We start from the raw sequence: 18,902 nt of genomic DNA on the forward strand, positions 1-18,902 counted from the left end.
ATCTACATCTATAAAATTTTTGTATTTAACAGACACAAATACATAGTCTACGTCTAACATTGGATTTACCAAAATGTTTGCCTTTGTACATACACTATCATAAGTGCCTAGTAGGTGTCACGTCCTACTCTTAATGCTTCATGTATTTTAACTCATCCTCAAAGCAGCACTTGGTGGTAGGTGCTGCAATTGTCCTAATTTTTGAAATGGGGAAACTGAGGCACAGAAAAATTAAGGAACTTAACCCAAGGTCACATGGCTGTAGGATAGGATTTTTTCATATCTGCCAAGTTGTTTTGTAAAAAAGACATGATTTTACGATTCACATATCCTTGTTTTTATTTTTATTTAAGCATAAATGTTGGAAATATTTCATGTGAAGCCTAAGAATCCCTAATTGTGGAAGCACCCCACAAGCACTGTTAACTGTAAAGTGAGGAAAAGTATGAAAGAAACATCTGGTTGAGTGTACAATTTGAAGACCACCACATCCACCAGAAGACCCAGGATGGATCTGCACCAAAGCACCACCACCATCTCTTTCCTCGAGAAATGGTGTTCAGATAAGTCACCGTCTGGCTGCAGGAGACATTATAATGTCAGAAAAAAACTGAAGTTGATTAGAATCTTAGGCCTTTTCATGGGCCTGGTAGCCATTAGCACTGTTCCGTTTTCAATCAGTGCCTTTTCTGAGACAGAGACACAGAGCACAGGAGAGGCCAGTGGTGCAAGTGGCCCCAGGGTAGCACACGATTACCGTCAAAGAACACTCTTAGATTTAAATGACAAGATTCGAGATTATACTCCACAGCCACCTGTTTCTCAGGAAGGCAAATCTGAGAATAGTACAGATCATGCCCAAGGAGACTACCCAAGAGACATCTTTTCCCTCGAGCAGCGAAGAAAAGGTGCCATCATTCTCCATGTCATTGGAATGATCTACATGTTCATAGCCTTAGCCATTGTCTGCGATGAGTTCTTTGTTCCCTCTTTGACTGTCATCACTGAAAAACTGGGCATCTCTGATGATGTGGCTGGAGCCACCTTTATGGCTGCCGGGGGGTCAGCCCCAGAGCTTTTCACGTCTCTCATAGGGGTATTTATCGCTCACAGCAATGTTGGCATTGGCACAATCGTGGGCTCAGCAGTGTTCAACATCCTCTTTGTCATTGGCATGTGTGCTCTGTTTTCCAGAGAAATCTTAAACCTGACATGGTGGCCACTCTTTCGGGATGTGTCCTTCTACATCATTGACTTGATCATGCTGATCATATTTTTCCTGGATAACTTTATCATGTGGTGGGAAAGCTTGCTTCTCTTAACAGCTTACTTTGGCTATGTGGTTTTCATGAAATTCAACGTCCAAGTAGAAAGATGGGTGAAGCAAATGATAAACCGCAACAAAGTCGTCAAGGTGACAGCACCAGAGGCCCAAGCAAAGGTAGGTGGTGGTGGTGGTTTATTTAATGTCTTCTTGACCATAGCTCTGAACTCTTATGTTTTTTAGATCTGCCACTTTTTAATGGGATGGTGTTTGGGGCTGTAATGGATAGCAGGGTGCTTTATGCATTTCTTTGACAGCCAGACCAACATGACAGTGGAAAAAATAATTTGGGGGCTATTCTGGGGAATGTCTACTAAGTTCTCAAGCTACTTGCCTCAGAGTAAAACAGTTCTAAATATAGGTTACATAAGCTTCTCAGAGCAGGCTCAGCAGTTATTTGTCTCTTATTTTCTTATTTTTGTGAGCCGTTTTATTTTCATGGGAAAGTGTGTGTGTGTGCCTTGAAAGTTGCAGGGCTTTTTCTATTTAAATGAACATGTGACAGTTATCAAGAACCATCTCTTTAAAGATGCTTAGCGAAGAAAGTTTGTTTGTGTCAGCAGAGCTGGACCTTTAAGTCAGCAGCCTAGGGCCTAGCAGGACTGGTCGTTAGAATGGGTCATGGCCATTCTTCTTGATCCACACAATAGTGCTTCAGACGACTCGACCAGGCACGGATCGGGATATGTGAAAGAGTCAGTGGCAAGCCATGCTGCCTGCCTCTGTAGCTTGAGGGCCCATTTTGCACGCCATGATAAACATGACCCAAAATATTTTTTATGGTAGGATTTGAGGGAGTTTTAATGACATTTTAGTGGCCATCCTACCACTTAGGTAGCAAGCAAGTTGGTAAAGAGCTTAGAAGAAATCGATCTGCAAAAATATAGATTAATTATTAAAAATAATCCATGGGCCACATCAATAAAATTTTCTGGTAAGTAGAGTAATGCCATTCTGATCTATATCCTAACATTGGAATGTCGTCTCGGAATGTGATTTTAAACAGTGAAACAAAATACATACGCAGACTTTTCATACTTGCATCTGGGGAAATTCTCATGTATGCAAAAAACAGATGTTGAGTGGAGGGTGAGATGTTTTGTCCAGATGAAGAAAAAAATGATATTAATTTAGCATAATTCCTTTATGTTCAAGTTTGATGACCATCCATCATTTTTGTAGCAGCTGTGAAATAGAAGCAAACCCCAACAAAAAAAACCACTAGTAATGTTTCTATTTATTCCATGCAAAAAAGAAATGTTTTATACTGTATTTTTTCTAACGTATCACTCAGTGTATGGTTGTTTGTTAGAAACTGTAGTAAAAAAAAAAAATCATGGCAAATAAGCATTCAGATGTGATACTGAGTCTGTATCCTTGAGGGCATAAGACAGGGTCATCACTGGAGCCCAGTCCCTGATCTAATTTTGTAGCCCAAAGGATGATCCCTCAAGCCATCTCCTCAAGACTGACTACAAGTTTGGGTGGTTTGCATTAGTCGTCTATGTGTGTATTCCAATTAGAATGCTGAACAGTTGCCAAGGGAAAGGCCTGTTTTTTAGAGGCAAGGGAATGATTTGGTGTCTTATAAATATCCTGGGCCCATCAAAGATAAAAAGTCTTTTTGAGAACTCAGTCCTTTTTCATTTTGGTACGCCGCAGTGGAACTTCATTAACTTAGGCACAGGCTCGGCTAAAGGTTATGTTGGCAACGTGTATGAAAAAGGAATTTTCAGAGCAGTCCAATGGTGTATTGAAGATTGCAGGGGGATTTTGTCTTCTGCTAGAGAGGAAGGAGGTGGTTTTGTGCATTTAGTAATAACCTTTTAAATATGGTTTACAGACGGCTTTTAATAAATTATAAGTCACTCATTAAGTCAGCTTTTGCAGGATTTTTACCTACTATATTAGGTGACTGTCATGTCATTTTAATGGTAATTTAAAAGTCAATAACTTAGGCTGGCATTCCTTAAAGTTATTACTCATATCCATAATTTTTGCTATGCTTAATATTGTGCATTTTTAAAATTTTGGAATTCTGGATTTACCTAATTAAAAAAGAAAGCAAATTATATTCATGACTATATCTCCTGTTTCTGATTTACCTCCAAAATATGTTCATTGTATTATTTTCCTTTGAGCACCAAATAGCTTTAGTTTATTCCACTTAATCATTATTATTTATTTTGTCATTCAGTAACTAGATTGAACTATAAATTATCATGGGACCAGAATTTTTTAACATAGCTAAGTCTTGTTCGGTATGCTGGAACACAGATATTTTTAGGTGGAACAGTACATAATGATGTGTGATTTCCTTTAGGAAATTTTACCTTGCCAATTTCACTTTTGAATAATTGTTGGAAGAAAGTTTTTTCAGCAGTTGGTCTTTATCAGATGTCTGACTTCAGAATCTTATGGAGATTTTGCTCTCTAAGCACTGAACATGTGAGCACTGAACATCCCTCAAGGAGGGATGAGTCTTTGAGCTTGGCTGTCTTGTTCTCTGATCTGCAAAGTCGATTTCTGACTGTATACTCCACCTTTCCTACCTAAGTCAGTGCTTCTAACATTATCAGAAAACTCAGAAAAAGACCCCAAGCCAAAGACAGCCCTCAGTGGAGTCTTCCTAGAGAGGAATGTGCTGTACAAGAGTTTAGGAAGCAAAATACTAAGCATATTTTTAGGCAAAGCTACCTCATTGTCTTAATTGCACAATTATGGAATAGGGGAGTATGGGAAAGTGGAGGAAGCATATTTTAGATATTTTTATACAAGTCATCAATGGTTCTTACTAAAAACTCATCAGTTCTGCTGGGCTGTAGACAGTGAAATATCTTTGAAACTGCTGCCTTCACGGACCAGTTGAAAATCTTAATTTGGTTTCATTATTGATGATGGTGCAACTGTGGAGCATGAAAAAATAGAAAATACAAACATTTTTCTCATATTTAAAGTAATAGTTTCCCATTTTATTTAACTGTTCCACTGGTGTTTGGTTTTTTAATTTGATATTTTTATTGTGTCTTTTAGTGATAATATTATTGTTTAAAAAAAATGTCGTGTAGGGGCTTCCCTGGTGGCGCAGTGGTTGGGGGTCCGCCTGCTGATGCGGGGGGCGCGGGTTCGTGCCCCGGTCCGGGAGGATCCCGCGTGCCGCGGAGCGGCTGGGCCCGTGGGCCATGGCCGCGGGGCCTGCGCGTCCGGAGCCTGCTCTTCCGGAGCCTGTGCTCCGCGATGGGAGAGGCCACAGCGGTGGGAGGCCCGCGTGCCACAAAAAAACCCAAAAAACAAAACAAAACAAAACAAAAAAATGTCGTGTAGTGTCATGACATGGTAAGGAGATCCTGGGCTTTGATTCAGGGAAAAAAGGTGTTAGCCCAGGTGTATAATAAGACTTGTGACCTCAGAGAAGTCACATAAACTTACTGAGCCTCATTTTCCTAATTAGGAAAATGAAAATAATAATACCTACTTCATAAAGTTGGGAAAATTACTAAATGAAGAAATGAGTGTTAAGCAGCTAACATAGTCCTTGGCAAATGTGGGTTGTTCAGTAAGTGTTAGTTCCTTTCCTTTCATCTTTTGTTCTTAAATGAAAAGTGAATCAGGATAAATTATTTCAAATTTGAGAATTTCAAAATATTCCTTGAAGATTGTAGTTCATGCCAGTGAATCACTGAGTTCAGCGGGCTGTTGTCTCCCTTAGGGGCATGTGATATTTGTCATATTATAATATTTATAAGCCTAATTTCATATACAATGAACATATGCAGGGAAGATATTATTATAAACTCCAAGGAAACCTTCAAATGCCTTTGTTGTCCTGAAAGTTTATTTTGTAGACTGTGGTTTAGAAATATCTATACTAAGCAGAGATTTTTGTTTTAAGGGTATTTTTATTTATAAATGATTGGGACTGTCTTCCAAAAACCTCTCCATAGCTGGTTAGGAATTAATTTGAATCCTGCAGGATGTGAAGCAGTGGAGTTTCAGGGCATCTGGCATGTTTTGCAGTGTGCCTGGCCTGCCTGCTGAGGTCCCCTGCTGAGGTCCCCTGATCTGCTATGGTGCTAGGCTGTCATTGGCCTAGAAAGCAGCTGTCCATGGTATTTAACTTTTTCTTAGACTTGGCACTGTAATCTGACACCAAGTCAGCCCAGTTCAAATGAAGGGAATGGTCTAAATAAAGATGCTTAAAGCTGGATAGTTGAAGGCAGGCTCCTTAGTAATTTAGGTGTGCCTTGCTTTATTCATTTTGTGTGCTCCTGAAAAGTTGCTTGCCAACAGACTGTTTGCAATGCAAATTGTTATTAATGATCATGGGAAAATCGAAATTGAAACAATATTATAAATATTCTTCATAAAGTGAAGTATTTCTAGTAAGATGCTAAACCATAAACAATTATATAAATACAAATGTATAGTCCCAAGCCTTCTTAAGGCAAAGAATATGTTATAAATTCAACCTTTGTTTCCCCTCCATACCTAGTACGTAAATTAGTAAAATTAATGTACAGATTTCAAGGAAGGTAAGGTGAGATCGTCCTTATAGTGAGTAAGTACTACTTGAGAGACTTGGAAACTCTCTGTCCTCAAAAGAAAGAAAATATAGGCACTAAAATTCTTGACTAGATGCCTGTGATTGTAGCATTCTTTTGAGTTCCTGGACCCAATTCAAACGTGTAGGGGTTGGGTAGGGTGCTTCCCTCACAACACCAAGAAATTTTCAGACACCAGCAGGGTGTCCAAGAATTTAACTCAATTCTGACACTGTCCACCCAGAGAGAACATCAGTTTTCCACAAGTTAAGGGTTCAGTCCTACAAGACTGCCCCCACTCCCCATGCAGGTCACAAGTCCAGGTTGTTACCTGTAGTTCTGACCGACTGGCTGTAAGTCCGAGGTTCCAGTGACCCCCTCCTCGGGTTCAATGAATTTGCCAGAGGATCTCTCAAAACTAAGAGAAACATTTTACTCACTAGATCGCTGGTTTATTATAAAAGGATGTAACTCAGGAGCAGCTGGCTGGAAGAGACGCCTAGGGTGAGGCACGGGGAAAGGCATGGAGCTTCCGTGCCCTCTCCAGGCACCACTCTCCCAGCACCTCCAGGTGTTCACCAACTCTGAACTCTGCCATTTTGGGGGGTTTTATGGAGGCTTCATTACGTGGGTATGGTCGATTAAATCACTGGCCACTGGCGATTGATTTGACCTCCAGCCCCTCTCTCCTCAGTCCCGCCCTTTAATCACACAGTTGGCTCCACTGGCAACCAGCCCCCATCCTTAGGTGCTTTCCTAAAGTTGCCTCATTAACATAACAAACGACACCTTTATCACTCTCCACACTTAGGAAATTCCAGGGGTTTTGAGAGCCACGAGCCCAGAACTGTGAACCAAGACCAAATATATATGAGAAATATATTTTGGTCATCTGAATGACCAAATATATTTACTATAAATCACAGTATCACAAGTCTGTTTGTTGATCTAGGGATACAGCATGGTGCTATTTTCCTTGTTTTGTCTCCCTCTACTTATGTTAAAAGCAAACCCTTCAGTTACTGCATGATTCAAAGAGTGAAGGAGGCACTTTGAGAGTCTCAGAAAGCCCAGTGGATTTTAATACACAGAGGGCAGATTGCCCATGGCTGTTCCCCTAGCTACTCTTGTTCCTCCAGCGAGAGATGACCTAAACTTTGTGAATCCTGGCAATGTTGAGAGCGAGGACTTATCACCACTTCCCTTCCTGTCTCCTTTCTTCCTCTCCCCTTTTTGCCTCCCTTCTCCCCTTTTTTTCCCTAGAACCAGATAATTTGTATTTTAACTTTAACAAAGAATGAGATTGTTAAGTTACTCCAAGATGAGTCAAGGACATCTGTGTGGATTTGACTGGTTTAGTTTCTTCATTCTTCCATTTTCAACCTCCTTTTGTTTTAGGTAAGTCTCTAGTAAACAGAGTAAAGCAGCATTTTGTTTAATTCAGTTTGACAATCATTATCTTTTAGCTGGAAAGTTTAGTTTATTTACATTGATTGTGATCACTATTACATTTGGATTCTTTTCTATCATGCTATTTTAAACTTTCTATTTTTTATAACTTTTTTTTGCTTTTTTTTTTGGATTGATTTTTTTCTAAATCTGCTTTTCCCATTAGTAGTTTGGAATTTATACATCCTATTTCTAGTCTTTCAGTGTTTACCCTAAAATTTTTAATGCATATATTTAACTCAACAGAGTGTATCTTTACACTCATGCTAAACATCTTAAGGGCCTTAGAACGTTTTAACTCAGTCTCCTGTCCCCCAGTGTAAATGATTTGAAGTCTACAATTTAAGTTCTACCTTGATGTTTTATAACAGCTTTATTGAGGTATAATCTTCACTTTTTAAATCCTACAAATTAGACATTATGCCATCAATGTTTTTAGATGTATCCACATTTTTACCAGTTTTTCTCCTCATTTCTTTTCTCATATCAGACCTTTTCTCTATGACTTTTTCTTGTACTGACTTACATTCTTTATAAGTTCCTTTAGCAAGAATCTGTTAATAGTATCTGCTCCTGATTTTTATTTGCTTACAGATCTATTTTACTTTTGTTCTTGAAGGATAGCTTTGGTGGGTAGAAAGTTATTTTCTCATTCCACTTTGAAATAATAATTCTACTGTCTCTGACTTCCACTTTTGCCATTGAAAAGACTGCTGCTGGTGTGAATGTTGCTCCTTTGTAAGAAGTTTGTCTCTTCTCTTTGACTACTTTATAAGGTTTTCTCTTTGTTTTTGGTGTTCAGCATTTTCCTGATGCCATGACAGGTGTGATTTTCTCACTTAATTATCCCCTATTTGTGATTCATTAGACTTCCTGTATTTGAGGATTAGTGCCTTCCATCAATTTGGCCTCTACCTCATTCTTCCCATAATCTTCTAGAATTCTGATTGGATATATGTTATACCATCTCAACCTGTTCTTCATGTCTTTTAACTACTCATCTTTTTCTGTGTTCTTCTTGCTGATCATTTCTTTATATCTGCTTTCTACTTTCTAGTTTTCTCTTCAATTTTGTCTAACCTGCTCTGGTGCTCATCTGTTTAGTTTCTAATTGTAATTATTATATTTTTCATTTCTAGGTTTTGTGGCTCCTTTTCACCACTGTCAGGTTGATTTTCACTGTTTCTTCTTCTTCTATTATTTAATGCCTTCTTTTATTTTTCTAAACATGTTAAGTATATTTATATTTATAGTTCATAATTGGTATTTCTAGTATCAGTATCCTTGCAGGTCTAGTTGTGTTGTTTTATGTTTCATGTGGGGTTGCTTTCTTATGTATTTAGTGATTTCTTTTAAAACTTTGAACTCATATTTCTTGGAACTTGACCTGTAGGGAGTCACTGAGGCCTCTGTTCTAAGTGTATCCCAACAGAAAGGACTTGTTTGCTCTTCTGTCAAGTTCCCAGGAGCCCATCCAACCTGGAACCATTCTAACCTAAATGTCTGACTTTTTTCTACCCATGTAGTGTGAATTCAGACTCCAAAGCCAAGAGTGAGGCTGTGCTTAGAAATTCTTAAGGGAGACTCTTTTTTCTTGCTCTTTTTTTCAGTACCGCTCAAAACTAAGGCCAAAATAGGCACATTCTACTATTTCCCTTCGGTAGGCAGATTTTTTTTTTCCTTATTCACCCACTAAGAGTGTCCACCCTTCAGGGTTTCTAGCTTATTGGGAGTGGAGGCCCCTGAAGTACCTCCTCTCTATCAGGCCTCATGTTTGTAGCTTCCACAATCCTAGTTTCTGACCACTGGGGAATGGCAAATACCTCAGAGGCAAAGCAACACAGACCCCTCTGGATTTGTGCTTAGTCGGTGTTCTAGGTTCTAAGAAATCCCTGCTTCCTCACTAATATAGTTGGGTAATTTTAAAATATATCAAAGAATATAGTATCCAATAATTTGAGGTGTATATAGTGAAAATGGTTTCTCTGAATGTTTAATCATCATATTGCCAAAAATTATGTTTTAGACTTTGGATTTGTCAAATGATAATGCATATAACAAGGGATGATAATATGTATTTTAATTGTATACTTTCAGAATGTTTAATATAGCCTGACGTTGTAATAAAACTCCTTATCAACAGATCCTACCAATGGCAAATTTTGAGTCAAATCAAATGTAAAAGGCAATTCTAACAGAAAGTTTAAATTGTAGATTTGCCTTTTAAATAATATTTTTACCAGATACTTAAAGTAATATATTCATTGTACAAGATTATAAAAACACATCAAAATACAAAAAAAATTTAAATAGCCTATAATCTCTCCATTGCACCATCCAGAAATAACTATGAACATTTTTGCATTTATTCTTCCAGACTTTCACTCACACACACGCACACACACACACACATGCACATATGTACCTATATATCTAAATAAGTTTGAATCATATTGGATATGCACAACTTTAAACTTATATTGAATATATACCATTTTAACTTTTTAACTTGGTTTATTATGAGCATTTCCTCAGATCATTAACTTTTTCAAAATGGTTATTCACTGTTTAGCATTATCATAAAATAGAAAGTTATTTTCATATTATATTTCACTACTATAAAAAAATGCTACAGCCAGCAGCCTTACACATGAATTTTTGATTTTGGAGAAGCAGAAATTCTGGAACAAAGTTTATGAGCTTTTTAAAGTTTCTGCTAGGTTGCTACATCCTTGGTAGTGTTGACTATTATCATTTTTAATGTTTTCCAGTTTCATAGGTGAAACAACATTACATTGTTTTAATTTGCATTTCGTTGATTAATTGGGAGGTTGAAAATATGTTTTTTGAGAATTCAAATTTTCATTTATAGATTGTCAATTTCCTATGTGTCTTTTGCGTCATTTTTAAAGTTTGCTGTGATGACTCAAAAATCTCTTACAAACATATGCTGAGAAACCCTAACTTTAGCTCTCATACTTCCCCACATTTCCACACCTAAATCAAGGCAGGAAGTTGTTGCAATTTTTGTTTTAAAGGATGAATTATTCTAAAGAAGGAGGCCTTGTGACCCAGGAGTTAAGAAATGATGTTCCCAAGGGACGAGGTGTGCCCCCCCCCCCCCAGCCACGTGACTTTGGTGGATCCTGTATGTCCTAGGACCCTATCTCCAAATCTGGAAAATGGGAGATTTGACCCACATGACCTAAAAGATTACTTTAGCTTGTCATTTCTGTCCTCAGAGGCTCTCATCCTTACTATGTGGAATACTCTAACCATGCCAAACTAAAATCTAACACATTTACCTAAAACAGAAGACCAGATTCTCACCATACCCACAGCACCAAACTCTTTTCCTAACCCGGCTTACCTGTAGTATTTTCGCTTAAATGATTTAATTGACTTGGCTAAACAGTAATTTTTATTTAAGCATGCTTTGGGAGGCAGTTCTTCCATACAGACAGGAGAACAACTTGCACAGGAGAAAATCATTTAAAGTTTACTGCAGGACTCTACACCTCCTCAGCTTTGTGGCTTCTGGCAGTGGAAACCCTCAGTGGCAGCTGCATGTGTGTCCCTGGATCACTGGTCTCTGCTGGTCTCTCCAAAGTCGAGAGAAGAGAGAGATCTGAAAACTGGATGCGTGCTTAATACCCGATCTTTACCACATCAACGTTCTGAAACAGGTACCATCTCCACTGACAGATCAGGAACCTGAGGACCAGAAAACATAAATGATTGCCTGAGGTCCAAATTTAGTGGTAAACTGCATTTGAACTTGGTTCTATCTGACTCCTAAATGCATTCTCGTTTTCTTGTTGCTTCCTACTGGACAGTTGGGAATAAAGACAAAGCAAACCTCCAAATTAGATGCACCTTTCATATTAGGCTGTGTTAAGTCAGTGACTTTTAAATATTTTTTACCATGACCCCCACTAAAAAATACATTTTACATCTCAATTCAGTATATACACATACCCATGCACATACACATACATATGTATATGTTTACATATACATATAAAAATAAAATCTAAGTGTGAGGCATATATATATATATATATATATATATATATATATATATATAGTATTTTCTACTCTGTTAAAAATGCTAGTTTCAACCCTAAAATAATTTCATGACCCACCAATGGATTGTGACCTAAGTTTTAAAAAAATAGTATTTTTAGAAATTCCTTTTTCCTCCTTCATCCTCTTAGTGGGGCTGCCCTTCAAGGCTATGCTAATGTACTGCACAAGGGCATCTGTCTGACCAAGGCGGCAAATAGGGACAGAAATCCAGACATCACTCTACTGGACAAGCTGTGTGCTTTGGTGTGGGACTGTGGCTGCCCAGGGGAAAGGGTGCCTTTTCTTAATTCCACAAAGGTGCCCTTTAAGCTGGTGGTGGCTTTGCTTCTTACCCTCTGGCTCTGACAGAGACTGATTGCAGGTAAGGAAGGTGCAGATCAAAGCATGATGTGCTCCCTGAGCCTCGACTCCTCCTTGGTTCCCAATGAGCTTGTCATCGGGTGGGAAAGAAATGTGGATGAAACAGGGAGATACGGAGTCAGAAAGAAGCAGAACCTTGCCAAGAAGGCTGACGCTGCATTTCAATTAGGTTGGTTACCTTTTTATGAAGGATTGGATTTGTAAACCAAATGATGCAGACACGGTTCTTGTCCTGGTAAAAGCTGATGGGTTTGGAAAGGGTCTGGGCACCAGACTATATTAATGCCATGTTTATAGCTTTAAAGGATGCACTCAGAATCCTGCACTGGCAGGAACCAAGCCTGGAGAGATGGAGTCCCTTTCATCCCACACACTGGCGGTCTAACCCTAGTCCAGGTACTCTGCCCCAAGTGTCTCTTCTGAAAATGAAGGGGTTAGTTTATCTCCAGGGTCCCCACCAGCTCTGATAATTCTGTGCCTCTGTGTTAATGGGAGAGAAACAAATATATGTCCCTAATTATGGACTGACCAACAGAAGAGGTGGTCAGGTAATGAAGCCCTGAACTTACTACCTTCAGAGTACTTTTCCAGTTAAGAAGACCAATTAAAGGAGACTAGTTCCTTTGAAGGGGTAATGCAGGCTTCCTCACCTGTGCACAGGACGTTCCTAGAAAGGGTCAAAGTTGCTGGTGCTCTGTGCTTTCTCTTTTACTGCTTGATGGACATTGAGCTGGGCAAGGAGGTTGCAAGTAGAAATAGAGGTTTCCCCTTCAGCAGCCCCATTCCTCCCACTTAAACTGTCATCTGTTGCCCTAACCACTTGTAGGCTAAGTCAGTTTTATTTTTCCCTGTCACCTGATAGCAATGAAAAAGATGTTGAGCCACTTCTATTATTTTAGGTATGCGGTAGGCACTGAGTATTGGTGCATGTGTTCTAGGAACCTGTAACTTTGTTTCCTGAGAGGGAGGATGACGTTTAAGGGTTAACACAATAGAATTATTATTTAAGACTGAGATAGAGTGTGACCCTCCTTGCTGTGTGATCTTGGGCAAGTTACTGAACCTCTCTGGGCTTATGTTTGTTTATCCATAGATTAAGAAAAAATAATAGCCTTTCCCTCAGAGAAAGGCTGTGAATTTTGATGCAATCACACAGGAAAAGTGATTAGCAGAATATGGTCCCATTCACCCACGTATATTCTACTCCTGGTCTCTTTTCCTCTGAGTCCCTCCCATGTGCTGTTAGCCTGCCCTCCTGTCATTTCAGGACCTTGCCTCACTCCCTAGGCCCTCTTCTCTCTGCCTCCCAAACAGCCAGATGAAGGAGCAATTCCCCAACTGATTCAAGTGTCCAGTGTTTGGACTTGAACCTGCTTTCCCTCTGTTCTTGCAGAGGATTAGGAGAGAAGTAGTTTCCCTGTTTGGAAACTGAACCTTGCTCAACCACAAAGTTCTCTTGAGGTCCCCTGTTACTGCCCTGTAAATGTGTTTACTCTTTTCTTATATACATAATCAATGTTTAATCTTAGCTTGTCACATCTCCATCTAGTCGTGGCTGCGCCTTATGTTCGTTTGCCAGCATCTGTGTTTTCTGCCTTGGATCAAATCACTCCCTTTGACTCAGGAACTAACCAACCCCACCTGCAGTATTTGGTGTCTCGCTTGGTATCTAGGGTAGAAGGGAAAAGGGCACTGAATACCCTTCGGGAATTGATAATAGTGGTGATGAGTGTTCACGATAAAAAGTCTGGGCCTGAATCATTCATAAAACATAGTTGCTTATGTATTAAAGTCAAGGAGCAAACAACAAATATCTGACTTGAGAAACAGAATTCATTAGACATTCTCCAGTCTCCTCAGGTTGGAAGTGTGGCTGTCGGGGCAGGTAAGGGCCATCAATTCTAAAGGCCAGATCACTCCAGCTGTGGCCTCGAAGAAGCTCTCCTTACCGTGTAGCATTATGTAGTGTTTCTCTCTATTGACTTTTTTTTAAGGTTTTCTTTTTTTTTTCTTTTTGGCTGTGTTGGGTCTTCATTGCTGTGCGTGGGCTTTCTCTAGTTGTGGTGAGTGGGGGCTACTCTTCGTTGCGGTGCGTGGGCTTCTCATTGCAGTGGCTTCTCTTGTTGCAGAGCACAGGCTCTAGGTGCACGGGCTCAGTGGTTGTGGCGCACAGGCTTAGTTACTCCGCGGCATGTGGGATCTTCCTGGACCAGGGCTCGAACCCATGTCCCCTGCATTGGCAGGCGGATTCTTAACCACTGCGCTATCAGGGAAGTCCTCTATTGACTTTTTTATAACAGCTTTTTTGAGATATAATTCACTTATCGTAGAATTCATCCTCAATGTGGAATTCACTGGTTTTTCATATATTCAGAGTTGTAAAATCATCACCACTATATTTAGAACATGTTCATCACCACCAAAAAGAAACCTGTATCTATTAATAATCACTCCTCATCCCTCTTTCTGTCCCCATCCCTGGTAGCCACCAATCTTCTTTCTGTTGCTATAGATTTGCCTATTGTGGACATTTCAGATCAATGGGAATCATACAATATATGGCCTTTTGTGTCTGGCTTCTTTCAGTTAGCATAATGTTTTCAAAGTTCATCCATGTTGTTGCCTTTTTATGGCCAAATATTCCATTGTATGGATATACTATATTTTGTTTATCCATTCATCAGTTAATGGACATTTGGGTTACTTCCACTTTTTGGCCATTATAAGTAATGCTGCTATGAACATTTGCTTACAAGTTTTTGTGTGGATATATGTTTTCAGTTCTCTTAGGAGTAGAATTGCTGGGTCATATGCTCACCATATGTTTAACATTTTAAGGAACTGCCAAGCTGTTTTCCAAAGTGTCTGTACTATTTTGCATTCCTACCAGCAAGGTATGAAGGTTCCAATTCCTCTACATCTTTGCCAACATTTGTTGTTATATGTCTTTTTGATTATAGCCACCCTAGTGGACGTGGCTTAGTATCTCATTGTGATTTTGATTTTCATTTTCTTGAAGGATGGTGATGTTGAACATCTTTTCATGAGCTTATTGGCTACTTGTATATCTTCTTTGAAGATATGTCTGTTCAAATCCTTTGCCCACTTAAAAATTGGGTTATTTGCCTTACTGTTGAATTTAAGAGTTCTTTATATATTCTGGGGGCAAGAACGTATATATGATTTGCAAATATCTTCTATTCTGTGGAATAAGGAATATGCTCCATAGATGGGGCAGCTCCCCAACTGGGACTGGGTCTCCAAGCTGTTCCCTATTGTTCTCTAGGCATCTACTTATACCTAGAGTGATTTGGAACCTTTGGATCAACCCTAAAGCTGCCTGTTTCCTTGAGTTGGTCTTGGAAGCTTGATCCCCTTGAAGCTAAGGACTGGAGGAAGATTTAGGGGTTGTTTGAGTTTCAGGACTTATTGATTATAGAGAACCTGGGAACGTGAATCTACTTGAACATTGGACCCAGGATGTTTGTTGTCTGGTTGCTACATCACCCTTTTTAACCTACTCCTAATTCTTCTCTGTATTATCTAAGAGAGTTTCTTGTCATCAAATCCCTTTCCCTACGTATTATCCAGAAGCATTGTCAAGAAAGCAGTTGGATCACAGTCCTTCTTTCCCAGATGTGAACTTCGCCCATGTTGCTGTTTGAACCTCGGCACTTAGCTTCATACAACTTGCCTGTGGGCCAATCCTGCCCGTCTACCCACTCTGTCCCAAAACATATAACCTCTCCCACTCCAGGTCCTAGGAACATTTGCATCCATTTTGAACAAAGGTTTGTAAGTATATGGAGCTACATACAGTAAATAATAACAATACTAGTAATGATCTACTCTGTCATTGCCTGGCGTGAACAGTCATTGCACAAACCTAATTAATGAGCACACTCCAAGGGTAAAGAGAACTTAGCCATGCGATCCTGCTGTGTACAAAAATGCACAATTGGTCCAAAGCTCCAGTGGTTTCCAAGGGGTTCAGGAAACATCCTCTCTCTTGCTGCTAGCTTGCTACAGCTGCACAGGGACTAGTGGCAGGGTGGATGGAGTTTGGGGGCCCTGAACAAGAGGCTGATTTATTCAAATAGGTTCAGATGTGCCAGGCTGCTCGTTTGGTGCTTACTTTGAACGGCCATTACAAATCTGCTGTTTCCTGCTGCCTTTTATTTTTAAGTCCAATTAAGTGGATAGCAGCAAACAGCTCTGACCTTGAAAGTCTAAGTGAAGGTGAGAAATGAGAACAGGCTTTGGAAACATATGTTTTGGCGTCTTAATGCTCTGCAAGTCACAGACACTTAAGAAAAATAAATAGAACCGGATAAGATAGTGTTAGGCTTTAGGAGGAAGAATTTAAATGCCCTGGGAAGTATCACCACATGCTTCACTGGTGCATAATCATCAACCACGCTAAAAATTAATCCAACTCTCTCATTTCACTGCGTGGCTCTGGGAGACCAGCCCCAAATGAGTGGTATAGCCAGTGACATTCAGCATGTAATCACCTTGGATCACAGCCTCTGCCAGGCACCTCTCCTAAGCACTGCTTCCTGTCTCTCAGCAGCCCCAATACATGCTTTTGGTTATTTGTTTTTAGTAAAACTGCTTAGAGTCTTATACGACTATTTCCGTTCAAGTTCTTGCAAATGTGGATCACAGGACGAACCTTTAGTTGAATAGCTTGTATTGGATATGATCAGCGTGGGGCTTCGTATTAAAATTCTTAAAGTCCTAGAGTTGGGTTATAGAGGTTTTTAAAAGCCACCTGAAAAAGATAATATTAAGTATTTTGTGATGTGCTGTGAACTCCCCTTCTCTCTTTTTTAACCTTAACCTAACCAGTCCAGGAATAAAAAAAAATGCTTGTCCGAGACTCTTTCTGACTCACTCTTTAACTCATTGTTAAATTTTAGTTTCTATACACCAATTTAAATGTTTTTATGTTCCTACTCCCTTATTAAATGCTGACATTTTATGAGTTATATGTATTTATCTGTCCCCAACTTTCTACATCAAGAAATGGGAGCAGATGGCTTTTTTCCCTTGTCTCATAGGATAGTGTGGTAGCTAATGAGGAGATATCTGAGCTCACATTCAAATGAAACCACAGACACGAAGAGACAGTGGCAAGTGCTGAGTGAGAATATTAGAAAATAGGATTAGAGTGGTTTCAAGCACATTTTTAGTGTGGGGTTCAAGTAAATTGTCTTTATATAAAGGATTGCTCGAATGTGAATATCCTGAAAAAATGTTCATGTAGTCAGCTTGAGAGATTAATAAAGCACTTTCTGGCAATCTGTATTTGCATATAATTGCAATCCCATAAACTTCCATTTATCTGGAAGTCCAATATCCAGATGTCCGGAACAGAACCAAGATCCAAAGTCCAGATGACCTTTGAGCAGCCAGATAGATGCTAGAAGATCAGTGTTCAAAGTTCAGGCACTTAATCATACAATTTCTTAGACTCTTTATAAGAGTCTGTTGACTTTGACTATATACAAAATTCAAATAAATTAGGTTGCCTGGTTTTCCAGCCCATAAAGAATTTAGAAGCAGCAAATGTGATCTGTTTGGAGCAGGGGTTGGGCAGAGTTCTGAGTTGGGGTAGACTCCTTTGTGCACAGTGATGGCCAGGTCTGCTACTGGCCTATTCAGTGTCTCTAAGCAGTTTACAAAAGGCTCCCTGCTCTGAGCAGACCAGTTAGAAAAAGCACACACGCCCCTCAAGTGTGGACAGCTCTATAGGTGCAGGATGTGATGAGCAGAATACACGTTGGTGCAAAGAGAAAGGTGCCATCTCCTCTGGGTAGGCAGATACAGTGCCCATCAGAACTCCTGGCATGGTGGGGTGCACAGGGTCCACTTACCCCGCAGCCATGTGGCTGTGGGCAGTACACATATACAAGGCGTATGCTGCCCCGTAGACCCCGTCAGTATGACAGCCAGTGGCAACAAGAATCAGAAGCACTCTAAAACCATATGACAGTATATCTATCTGGGGTAACTGCAGGTTCAAAACAGAGTGCTTCACCTTCTCATGGCACCCATGGACTTGAAAGTGATATGACAATTAACGTTGATAATACCCACAGAAACATTGAGAGAGTCTAAATCATGTTCAGTGTGCCTTGTGCTAGAGGCAGTGACACTTTCAAGACAGGCTGTAGGTGGGAGAAGAGTGATCTACATATTTGCATAGCTGGTGGCATGATCCAGGCTGGTGATGATGGTGGCTTGGCCAGTGTGGTCACAACAGAGGCAGGGAGAAGTGGTCAGATTCTGGACCTCTCTTGAGGGTAGACCTCAGCATTTGCTGATGGATTAGATGCAGGGTGTGATAAAAAGAGAGAGATCAAAGGTGATACCAGAATTTTTGGCCTAAGTAACTGGACGAGTGGAACTGCCATTCACTGAGATGGGAAGACTTCACGGGAGCAGGTTTCAAGTGGAAGATAGGAGTTAAATTTTGGATTTAAGTTTGTGATCTAAATGGTTAAGGTAAACATCTAAATGGGGATGTTGAGTAGGCAGTTGGAGATGAGTCCGGAATTCAGACTGGAAATACAAGTTGAGAAATCATATGACTCTATAGATAGTATGTGAAGCCATGAACTGAATAAAGTCACCTGGGAGTGAGTGTAGATAAAGAGAAGAGGTTGAAGGTTGAGTCCTGAGGTTTATAGCGTTGAGATGGGAGAAAAATGAGGAAGAGCCAGCAAAGGAGCCTGAGAAGTGGTAGCTACTGAGGAAATAAAACCTGGAGAATGAGGAAGCCAGGTGAAGAAAGCATTTCAAAGAAAAGAGAGTGATTGCATCAATTGGTGACTAAGTAGGGAGAAGACAGAGAATTGAACATCAGATTTAGCCACGAGGAGGTCATTGGTCATTTGACAAGACCAGTTTTGGTGGAGTGAGTAGGGTGAAAATCAGGGGAAAGTGGGTTCAAGGAATGGGAAAGTGGGAATTAGAGATACCTGTAAAGGGAAACAAACAAATGGGTGCAAGCCAAGAGAAAATGTAGGGTCAAGAGCTTTTTTAAGTGGAAGAAAGAATAGCACATTTGTGTGGTAATGGGAATGACACAGCAAAAGGGGGAGAGTTGATGATGCAAAGAGGGGAGAATAGCT

The 18,902-nt window shown here is 39.9% G+C and overlaps 1 protein-coding gene across 2 annotated transcripts in view; it reads left to right on the forward strand.

The window, feature by feature from the left end:
* The first annotated feature begins 508 nt into the window (after positions 1–508).
* The window catches only part of SLC24A2 (solute carrier family 24 member 2), a 245,001-nt gene continuing 226,607 nt past the window's right edge, over positions 509–18,902 (forward strand). For both annotated transcript variants that reach the window (XM_060101488.1, XM_060101489.1), the window contains exon 1: positions 509–1,441. In XM_060101488.1, the coding sequence (XP_059957471.1) occupies positions 509–1,441 (933 nt within the window). The remainder of the gene's footprint in view (positions 1,442–18,902) is intronic.

Source organism: Mesoplodon densirostris, chromosome 6, assembly GCF_025265405.1.
Source record: "Mesoplodon densirostris isolate mMesDen1 chromosome 6, mMesDen1 primary haplotype, whole genome shotgun sequence".
In the NCBI taxonomy this organism is placed as follows: domain Eukaryota; kingdom Metazoa; phylum Chordata; class Mammalia; order Artiodactyla; family Ziphiidae; genus Mesoplodon; species Mesoplodon densirostris.